Below are 12,188 nucleotides of genomic sequence, written 5' to 3'. Positions count from 1 at the left end.
CCAAACATTCGGTAGAATTTATAGAATATTGTAAAAATTATGGTCTATTACCAACATATATATATATATATATATATATATATATATATATATGGGGTGGAAATTTCCGACTTGCTCTAGCAAGTACGATCGGCCAGTACGAGTACGTAAAGTACGATCAAAGGTGCGTTCACCACGATCAAAGGTGCGTTCCTGTGAACACCCAACTCGTTTTATGCTAGACGTGTTTCGTTTCATCACTTGCCCGAGTTTAAACACTAACTTATTCGAGTATTATCTTGGTAAACAACATTGCAAACTAAGGTGTTTTTTAAAGTAATTCCCGGAACACTTTCAGTCGATAGAGACGTACTGCTACCACCACCTTTGGTCGATGTGAGAGATGGTGTACTTTATGTACTCGTACTGGCCGACCGTACTTGCGAGAGCAAGTCGGAAATTCTCATTCTTTATAAACTCACGTACTTGGGGATTCAAGTCGATTCACAAATATATATATATATATATATATAGAGAGAGAGAGAGAGAGAGAGAGAGAGAGAAAGAATATACTGGACCGTTTGGAGAAACAATTTGTTATATCAGAAGCAGCGAAACTTTAGTTTCAGTCTTACTTGACGGATCGAACGCTACAAGCGCTGTATATATATATATATATATATATATATATATATATATAGAAAGAGAGAGAGAGAGAGAGAATAAATGCTGTAGTAAATCAAATTCTTGACAGTATGTAATAAATTATTTTATCAACCTGTATTCAAATTGTTCAATTTGTCTTAAAAAAATTTTATCAATGAAATTGAGTTTGTTAAAAATTGAAAACTCTATTTTTATGAAGAAACATTTTATTAAAATTATTCCAAATAGATCTATTTAGACGCTAAAGCGTCATCGTCATTGCATCATTTTTATTGATTTAAAATTAAATTATAAATTCGAAAAAGGAACATAAAATCTAACGAAAAATTTTAGCAACGAAAAACTTAAAAAATTTAAAATTTGAACGATAGTTGTCAAGATGGCAACAACAGCGTCAAAATTTTGAGGCGCCAAATTAGTCCAATTTATTATTATAATTATTATTATCATTGCTGTTGTTGTTGATGACGTTGTTATTATAATTATTATTATCATTGCTGTTGTTGTTGATGACGTTGTTATTATTATTGTTATGATCATCATCATTGTTTAATTGCTGGCGAATCCGATTAATGTTATTGTGCTTATTCTTAGAGTATGAAATGTTGTTGTGATTCTGGCAATGATAGCAGCTTCTCTAAGAACAAGAGTAGCAACAGTTCAAGAAATATGGGTAACCGAAATAGTGGCAACTATAGAAGGGGTGGTTATAATAATTATAGGGGTGGCAGTAATAGAAATACTCCCAGTTTAATGGAGAGGAGCTCTTTCAACAGATCTAATCGGTTTTCAAGATCCAGCGCTTTTGGTGTAGATCCGATTGTTAGAAGCTATGGTGTCAAGTAAGAAATTTTGTCTGAATTATATATATATATATATATATATATATATACAGCTAAAAATGTATATGTATACAGTTAAAAATATCACTGCATACTTCACATTGTTGATCAACTATTTATGCAAACTATTGATGGTGCATATACAAATGCAAAAGGTTGTTTATATAGAAATTTAGAGAAAAATGTGGACTGGAGTGGGTAAAAATTTTGCAAACAACTTTAAACAATTGATATAAATGTGATAGAATTGACAATACTAGAAGTATTTAAAAGTGTAAGTATAAACTCGATATTACAGAAAATACAATGATATTCAATAACAAATGTAAATGATAGCTTATATGTGTATATTAAAATGAATATCTCATCAAATGCTGGTGATCTTATCAATCACCCTGTTTTGTTTTTATTATTTAGTCCTGGGCATGACATAAAACTGCATCCACGCTGCCTTGCGTGCTTTTGAGCAAAAGGCTAGGCCCACCTCTTATAACTGGTGGTTGTCGTCAGGATGGGTGTCCGGATGTAAAAACTTTTCTCCAAATAACTCTTATGCCATCACAAAGAAAAACAACGGCCCCTAGACCCCAGCAGGCCTTAAGTGGTCAAGGAGTGCCAAAAATCCCTGGGAAGTATGCAATAACGGAGGGATGTTGCAGAAAAATTCAGAACGGCCCCTCTATGGTACTTAGACTTGGAACGCTCAATGTTGGATCACTGACTGGCCACAGCATGGAAGTCGCAGAAATGCTCGTGCGTAGAAGGATTGACATCTGCTGCCTTCAGGAAACACGATGGAAATCGAATGGTGTTTGTCATGTCAACTCAGACAAAGAAAACTATAAACTATTCTGGAATGGTCAAAAGACGGCCAAAAATGGTGTTAGAATTTTTGTCAGAGAACCGCTATCCCAAAAAGTACTGGACATTAAAAAGATTAATTCACGTCTCATGTGGATCAAGCTTCGCATAGAAAAGCAAACAATGATTATTTTTTCTGCATATGCACCACAGACAGGCGAATCAGAAGAGATGAAAAATGACTTCTGGGCTGCGTTCTCTGACACCATCTCAACAATACCAAAATCTAAAACAATCTTTATTGGAGGCGATCTCAATGGCCACGTTGGAGAAAACAAATGTTTTTGACAACGTACATTGCGGTTTTGGCTATGGAGAACGGAATGAAGATGGCAACCGCATTCTTGAGTTTGCTGAAAGTCACGGGTTTTGTTTACTGAACACATATTTTAGAAAGAGGTTGGAACATCTCATAACATACAAAAGTGGACCATCAGCCACGCAAATTGATTTATTCGCTGTCAAGCAACAACACTGAAAACTATTCAAAAATGTATTCTACCGTCTGTTAAATGAAACAAATCCCATCTATGTCAACTTTGACGATTCACCCATCGAAGGTCCGATTCCAGACATCACTGTAGAGGAGCTTACAGAAGCTCTGAAAGCTGTGAAGGATGGAAAAGCAGCAGGGCATTCTGGACTCACAAATGACATTATCAAAGCATCTGGTACTGCAGGTATCCAAACGTAACTACAACTTTGCCGTGAAGTGTGGAGAAATTGCTCAATGCCGACTGAATGAAACTATAGCATGACAGTTCCGCTATACATAGGCAAAGGTGATCCACTGAACTGTTCATTATATCGAAGTATACGTCTGTTAGAACACTCCCTGAAAATTGTCGAAAAGATTAACGTCGTGCATCACAATCGGAAATTATCAATTGGGTTTCCTAGCGGGGAAATCAATAATTGATACAATTCGCATCCTTCGGCCACTGCAAGAGAAGTACCTCGCAAAGCATCAACAACTATCACACATTTTTGTAGACCTTGAAAAAGCATTTGACCGAGTTCCCCGTGAAGCAATCCCGTGGAGTCTACGTCGACAACTCATTCCAGAATATCTTGTTCGACTTGTGATGGAAATGTATACGAATACTAAGACTCTTGTCAGCAAAACGGTTGGAAACACAGTTGCATTTGACATCGGCGTTGGAGTTCACCAAGGCTCGATTCTCAGTCCACTGTTATTTATAACTGTGATGGAAGAAATCACAAAACCGATACGCACTGGTGACATTTGGAATCTAATATATGCTGATGATATCGTTTTAACAGCAGCACAGATGTTTGGAACACCAGACTCGCCGATCATGGATTCAAAGTCAACATCAGCAAAACCAAAGCAATGAACACTGGTGAACCCATCCAATCCACAGCTACTGGACGATGGCCTTGTTCAGTTTGTTAAGCTGATGTAGGTAACAATTCAATCAAGTGTCAGCAGTGTAACCAGTGGTGTCACAAAAATAATTATTACTTTATCTAAAGTGTCCAATTTAGTTTGTCCTGCATGCATCAATTCACAACAACAAATTCAAAATAGCAATGTTTTTGAAGCCATTAAGGTAGAAAAAGTCACATCGTTTCAATATCTAGGGGATGTTCTAGATTGTACTGGAACAGCTGAAGCTGCCGTTCGACCACGCATACGTGTAGCCTGGAATAAATGGCAACTCCTTGCCTCTATATCGGGGTCTCTGGACGCTAAACGAAGATTGATTGATAGTAAGATAATCAGCATATATGCTGCTAGCATATTTTCTGCTAAGGAAGTTGGCATATGTGCTGTTAAAGGGTCATTAATACATCACGTTTATGTGCTATTAAATTATTTGAAACCAATTTTGATTCAACGGCCTTTGATCGTTCATAACTGTAGTTTTTCCTAATTTAAGAATTGCACTTCAAATTTTGACAACTATAACCAATCAATTACATCAATCCAAAGAACATTTAGTAAATTAAAATTAGTAGACTTTTTGTAATGACTATATTGTTATTGTATAATGTTACATGTGAAATTAATTTTCTTATTGTTTATAAGATTGTTTTTCATAACACAAAAAATTTGAGCATACACAAATTTTAATAAAATGAAGATTACGACTTGTTCGTCCGGAGCGCCACTAAGAGCAGCAATACTTCTAGGCCAACGTTATGTTAAAATAGTTATTCAGTTCCTATGACTAACTAATTCAATAAGTAATTCTAACGATGACATAAGAAAGATTGAAGTTAAAATAGGAACTTCACAAAGACTCGACTCAAAACTTGAAAATTACAAAAAAAAACCCAAATAAATTCAAGATGTAATATTTCTAAGCTATTCCTTTAACGATGAAATAACGAACAATATGAACAATATGAACAATATGAACAATATGAGCTCAAACTAAAAGTCAATACGCCCATACCAATACTATACAATAACAAAATTGATTTAAAATATCAATAAAATTGTACCAAAAGCATGAAATAAGGCTACTTATTACTTGCGATTGAACATTTGAATATTTTTACCCATATTACTTGGCCCAACATGAAAAACCAGAAATGAAACATAATAGAATTTAATCATACGTTTACTATTATAAATCATATGAAAAACTTTCTTTCAAGCGCAAGCACTCTGCTTTCTGTAACATTTCTTTGGCGATTGCGATATCCTGTTCAATTGCATCTATCAGATCCTCTACATAGTAGAAACAAAAGCATGATATATTTGTTGACCATTACAACACATTACAATTAATTATTGCACAATAATATAAACGTTGAAAATTTTTTGTATAATTAAAAAAAAATTGAAACATCACCAGTTGATTTGAAGCTTTTTTCTTCCCTCAAAAAGCCAATCATCACAACAGTCATATGACTGCCATATAGGTCGTTGCTGAAATTATGTAATATGTGTATTTCCTGGTTTCGGGACAAAAACGTAGAATATGCTTAAATATTTTTCAATATTCACAAAACATTTAACAAAAATTTAAAAAAAAAACAGACCATAGTTTTCTTAGTATTATTGTAAAATGGATTGTATCCCAGACTTAGAACCATTGGATATACCGGATATTCATTTACTTTTGCCCAGCCATAATATATTCCACATTCAAAAGAGTCAGGAAGTGCATCAACAACACTCGAAGGATAGTTCGCTTTATAATTCATTATATGATCGATAAAATAATGGTTCATTATATTCAAATAATTAAATATTAAATAAATAGATAATTTATCAATTAATCAATCGCTATTTCTGCAGTATTTTGAACTTGTTACAACAGAGCGTAGTCGATGTGCGCAGGGCCAATAGACAAATGTCTAGGGCCCGTAATTTTGAAAAGCTCGAATTACCACTTGAGTTTCTCTATCGTCAAATACAATAGATGCGTAAAGTCACTACTTCTCTCATTCCAGTAGAGAGCGTATTATATGTATAATATATGTAATCAATATTTATTGGTGGCGTCGTTTGTTGATTCATCTGATTTTTGCTCGTGTGGATAATTATAATTGACGTTGATTACGTTCGTTGTTTTCGATTATAATTATACCTTTTTTCAATTCCTAAGAATTGGTTTTCATCTGTTTTTAAACTGGTTTTAAGAATTTAATTGTTGGACATTAGAACAGCAACATACGTTTATGTTATTGAGAATGCCTATTGTTTACTCTGCTACGGAAATGTATGCGCTGAAAGGAACTTACAAGCTGGAAAGAAATGTACGAAAGACTTTGTTTAAATATCATATATGTACAAAACGCTAAATACAAGGTACAAATCAAAAGAACAAAGTGAAAAAGTTGAAAATCGGCAGCTTGAATGTTAACAGCCTTTCACGGAAATATCTACATGTTGCTGATTCGATTATACAGAAAAAGTTAGATGTTCTGGCAATCGTTGAAAGTCGGCATGTGTCCTCTGAAGATGTATTTTTAAAACAAGCAGTGTCACATGGGTATTGCTTTTTTGATACAGCCAGGGAAATATTAGAAACTGGAGAATTCAAACGGCCAATTTGTCATCCTGGTGGCGGAGAGTTGTCATCATCATAAGAAACTCCTTTCGCCCAACAAAGGTTGGGCGAAAGGAGTTTTTGGCCCAAAACTTTGGAATACCTATGTGTCATCTCTCATCTATATCGCTCTAACAAAATAACTTGGATTGCTATGTATGGACCTGGTTGATCACAAATAATACCAGCTTTCTTTAATGAATTTCGTCAGCTTTTGGAAAAACTTACAAAGTTTGAAGGACAGGTCATCATTATGGGCGATATCAACATACATCTAGAAAATAAAACAAACTCACACGCCATACAACTAACCAGTCTCCTATCGACGTTTGGTTACTTTCAGCATGTCAAAACGCCAACTCATGTAAAAGATGGATGGCTTGACGTTATCATCAACAGGTTTGATTTAAAAGTTTACAACATCACCGTAGATCCGCCAACCATATCAGATCTCAGTTTAATCTATGGTTCGCTGGACAGTGAAATCTGTCAACCGACATGTCAAATCAACAAAAGTGTTCGCAATGCCAACATAGAACAACTTAAAGAAGCACTTTCAACAAGTGATCTTATCGACTACAAAATATTTAGTGCTTGCAACATTGAAGAACTCTTCGACATGTATGATCATGTTTTTTGTGATCTTTTGAATAGATTTGCACCACAACGTGAAGTTTAGGTTCGATCGAAATCGGCACCCTGGGTTGATGATGACTGTTAAAAAAATTAAGCAAAGTGTCCGAAAGTTGGAAAGAATGTACTACCGGACAAGAAATGGTTCTGATTTGACTCGGTGGAGATTAGAGACATTGAATAAGCATGAGCTCTATTCCAAAAAAGAACAAAAACTGGCCCTCGTCAACGAATTTAAGATGCCAGTAAATGATCTTGGAGTTGTGCTGGACTTTTGTTTGTCGATAGAGGCCCATGTAAAAAATATATGCAGGAAATGTTTTTATCAACTTTATCGAATTAGAACTATCAGACGTTTCCTCTCAATGGAGTCGACAAAAACACTTGTTCAGTTTTGTCTATAGTAGAATTGATTACTCAAACTCAATAATAATATATGGAGTTAACTTGTTCCTACAGGACTGCGTTCAACCGGTGTTAAACGCTGCAGCAAGAATGGTGGCCGGCGTATCAAAATTTCACTCCATCTCAAAATAAATGCAGGATGATTTACATTGGCTACGGTTAGAGTTAAATTCAAAATTGCACTGTTGGTCAGAGATTGCCTAAATGGCGAGGGTCTGCTTTATCTGAGTGAACAGCTGATGCCGGTGTCAGGGGTTCAAGGACGCAGTCATTTGAGGTCATCAGACCATGGGGATCTGGCCAATACGGTATTCAGATTGACAAATTTTAGAAAGCAAAGATTGGTAGTGGTTGCGGCCGAAGTTTGGAACTCACTTCCTGTACAGCTGAAGAATGGTTCTATTACTGTAAGGCCTTGATTCAAGAGAATGTTGAAGCATCATTATTTCAGCAATGTGCCCACCAGAAAGCGCTTATACAAATTTCTGATACTGATATACGATTCTTATCCTTTAAAGTCATAGATTTAGATTTTTTGTTTGATTTGTTTTTTTTTTGTTAACAATAATTTTTAGTTTAACTAATGGTCACTTGGTTAAGATTGATTATTGATTTGTAAACAAAACGATAGTTTGAAAGTTATTTCGTGTCACTATTTTTCACTGGGATAAAATAAACTCGTACGTCGTCGACCGGGACAGATATAACAATATTATAATAATATTCCCAATCAGCCGCCATATTAGTCAAATAATATTCCAACAATCAGCCACCATATATATCATCCCAATCAGCCAACATAATATCCACAACACACCATCAGCTAACATAATATTTACAATCAGCCAACATAAAATTCCCAAACTTCAAAGCCATCTCTCGACTATTTCATTGTGATATACCAATCAGCTAATAAAGCCACTCTGTCATCATAACAAAGCCACTCAGCCAATTAGTCAGATTCTAATTATAGTAAAGTATTCAAAATAATATTTAATTAACCTGTTGGAAAACCCAGCTCATTGCTTCCTCTTCCAAAACCTCTTACTATCTCCCCAGAGATGCTGTAGGGTAACCACGATCTGTTCGCCATCATCAATCTTACTGTTAACTATTTGGAAATTCCCACCAATTATTGACCTAAAAACCGAGTATCGCAGAAATATACTGAATGGAAAGTAATGAATATTTTTAATTTTAAAATCAGAATCACAAACCAATATTATAAAATGGAGAAAAGCAAATAGAAAAAAGGGTTACATATGGAAAACAAAATATTAATTTTAGAAACTAATAAATAAATATTTATTCTGAGCTAGTGATATGTGATATATTTTAAGTATATGGATATGACTCTTTTAATGTTATTGATTCTTGTCTGTCTATCTTGGTTTTCTTCTTATCTCTGTAAATGTTTTTCTCCAATTGTTACTAATACTACTTCTAACTCCTCTACTCTCACTTTTGGAGTACCTCAAGGATCTATCCTTGGCCCTCTTCTATTCATACTTTATACCTCTAAACCATATATGTATATATTTAGCCAACTTAATTGTTGAAAATTAAAGTCTAAACATAAACTGCTTTCATTAGCAAAGAATTTAAATTCTAAGTTTTAGATATCATTAATTTTGTTTTATGATAAAATAGACTTATTTATAATATAATATTTAGTGTTATTTATATACATTAGTTGTACAATGAATGTTTTTTTATTTAAAAATTTTTTAGTGTCTGTTAGTTTAACTGTTTTTTAATTTATACAATTCAAACTCACGCATATATGTTTCATTTCAACATTTAATAAATTATTTATAATATACATATTTATGTTAGATCTTCACAATTTTAGCCAAAATTTTAAATACAATAATTATGTCTATTATATTTAATGAACCATTACTTGCAACCACTAATTATAAAAAGAAACATAAAGTTATGTAACATATTTACTTGTTCTTCAAGTTTCTAATTCATTAATAAAATAAATCAAATTCAAACAACATGATCAGTATTTATATATTATAAATATAGGCTTATTTTCATCTAATACTAAACTAAAGATAATCAAGATTATCAGCTTATCTATCTCTATGTCTAATCTATTTTAAATGTTAATCTTTATCAGATCATTTGATTTTGACGTTAAAAATAAAATAATGAGTATATTATAATTTATATTTATTATTAGTATTATTATTTATTTTGAATCATCACTCATTTATCATCACAAATTACACATAGAAATTATTAAATATAAATTATGAGTTTGACAGACGACGAAAAATGTTAAAAAATTTAAAAAAATGCCGATAAAATAGCTGATTGAAAAACGATTACTATAACATAAAAAAAACTAATTTAATTAAATTGAAAAGAAATAAAAATCGTCGCTAGAGACGAAGGCAATGTTCACGATAGTTCAAACTCAGCAACGGGCAAAGTATATGTAAAAGGCAGATTGTGAAAAATCCGAAAAAAGGTAAAACGGGAGATAGGTACTCCTATGGTATCGTCCATGCTTACAAACAATCACAATGTACTTTTAATAAATTGACTCCGCCCATTTTGAATTATCTAGCGCTTGATTATTTATTTATATCAAATTGAAAATAACTTAATACAAGTTACAAAAGATTCAAAAAATATCAAAAATCTATGCTTGCATTTTTAAAAATACTTGTATATTCTAATAGACAATTTTATTCTTTAAAATATCGTATAAAACAAAACTGTCTCTTGTTTTGTACACACCCCTAAATATTGGATTGAACGCGTCACCCATACATTTTTAAATTTACGTCACCGGTAACGAAAAAGTTAAAAAAATCGCCAAAAATTCATTTATGTGTGCATTTTAAAAATATTTGTATATTCTAATAGACAATTTTATTTTCTAAAATATAATATAAAACAAAATCGATTCCCGTTGCGTTCACACTCCCAAATATTGAGTTGAAAGCGTCACTTATACATCTTCAAACTGAATGCATTAATATTTTACGCAATACCGCTCTACTTATACCATAAAGTGTTATTCATAAAAAAAACACCGCTCGCGTTAGCCATTTTCAGTCTTCAACAAAAAATGTTCACATCTGCACTACAATCAAATGGGAGTTGGTTTTTGCAAGAGAGGAGACTAACCTACAAAGTTTTACATATTGCTTTTTTTTAGTTTCACATGCCTAAATAAATGAAATTAAAGCAGGCTTCATTCAACTAATTTTTGAATACATATTAAAAATGTGGGTTATTGCGCAATGTCTTGATTCAAATGCATACTATCAAAAACTCAAAAATTAACATACAATTCGTGCACATGATGCTATACCGTTTTGTGTTTTCTGCTCAGAAATCTAACTAAAGTTGTTTTATTAAAAAGTTTAAAAGGTCCCAACTGTAAAAATTTGAATCAATATCTCTTATAGTGTCTCGTAGTGTCTCGTCTCGCACCGTATTATAAGACAAAATTGCGATAACGAATCGAATTGTATTGTTTCAAATATGCCCTATCGTATCAAAACGTATTGTTTTAGAATAATAAGACGTAAATGTCTATGTAAAAAATTATTTTTTAATTATTAAGTATAATTTTATTAAACGAAAATTTATATTTTAAAATGTTCAGCCGATTTGACATTTTTGGGTCCACCTGTTAGATATGCTTCACCGTTGCCGAAACCGTCGCGAACATTACTATTGTCTGCTAGAGTAAAGAATGTAGACTAAAAGTGATTAATATCTCCCTAAACATTAACAAGAAACAAATAATTTTGTAAATTGAAATTTGATAAAAAAATTTTTAAATTTTTAGTAGTAATTTGTTTATTATTTATAATTCTTTTAAATTATATATTTTTAACCAATAAAAACAAATGTACCATTTTTTATTTTTTCACAAAAAATCGTAGTTCACTACCTGAAAGATCGGTTGTGTACAGCGGGCGTTTTGCAAATAGCTTCTATCGTCAGATGTCCCCGTTGATATAAACTACTTCGTATTATTAAAACATTTTCTTCTCGATAACTTGTTCGTCGTTGGTCTGGCAGTCAGTATGACGACGACCAAGTTATCGAGAAGACTCACGATGCCCGTACAAAATGGCGCTATAAAGAATCACATGAAAGAGAAACACAAAACTAAATTTACTATACAAATCTTGGACCACAATGTTGTAATCTTACATTACGATACCAACCATTATAATTTACTATTAGCCGAATCAATACTCATGGAATTTAGAAACAGAGGAATCATCGATAATGAAAACACGTAAAAGTGTTATATTAAACGAAGTTGAAGATTGTAAAACTAATTAGATGAGCGTTATGTATTCACTTTGAACAAACAAGAAATCAACAGTAGAGACGCAGTATATATATATATATATATATATATATATATATATATATATATATATATATATATATATATTAGGAAGAAGACCAAGTTCTATACAGTTGTTCAAAAAATCCACCGACGATTCAGCATTAACAAGTTTTATGGTTGATTTTCTAATATTTTGAACTAGTTCTTTACAATTAAGTCTATTCAAAATGTTGAAATCCATTTTATAATCGTTTATGATTTTAATTGTTAAAATTAATCAAGCAAGATCCCATTTTTATAATCGTTTATTTTTTATATTATTATTAAAGTTATGCATATAGATCTATTTCGACGTAAAGTCATCATCAGTGCAATATATATTTTAAATAAATTCTATTAATAGTTAATTAGTTGTATTTTTTAATATATTAAAATAAAATA

The 12,188-nt window shown here is 32.3% G+C and overlaps 2 protein-coding genes across 2 annotated transcripts; one reads left to right on the top strand and one right to left on the bottom strand.

The window, feature by feature from the left end:
- Positions 1–2,219: 2,219 nt before the first annotated feature.
- On the top strand, positions 2,220–2,636 carry HELRODRAFT_68256 (hypothetical protein; the record flags this gene model as incomplete). Its single annotated transcript, XM_009026956.1, has 1 exon — positions 2,220–2,636. One exon carries the CDS (start codon positions 2,220–2,222, stop codon positions 2,634–2,636), a length of 417 nt encoding a protein of 138 aa, XP_009025204.1.
- A 2,309-nt stretch (positions 2,637–4,945) lies between these two features.
- On the bottom strand, positions 4,946–8,507 carry HELRODRAFT_67925 (hypothetical protein; the record flags this gene model as incomplete). The annotated part of the gene is made up of 4 exons (XM_009026913.1): positions 4,946–5,049; positions 5,174–5,276; positions 5,364–5,515; positions 8,417–8,507. The coding sequence occupies 4 exons, from the start codon at positions 8,505–8,507 to the stop codon at positions 4,946–4,948; spliced, it is 450 nt and encodes a 149-aa protein (XP_009025161.1).
- Positions 8,508–12,188: the final 3,681 nt, after the last annotated feature.

Source organism: Helobdella robusta (genome assembly GCF_000326865.2).
Source record: "Helobdella robusta unplaced genomic scaffold HELROscaffold_5, whole genome shotgun sequence".
NCBI lineage: Eukaryota > Metazoa > Annelida > Clitellata > Rhynchobdellida > Glossiphoniidae > Helobdella > Helobdella robusta.
Note: the sequence above shows the minus strand (reverse complement) of the source record. Positions and strands in the feature narration are given on the sequence as shown.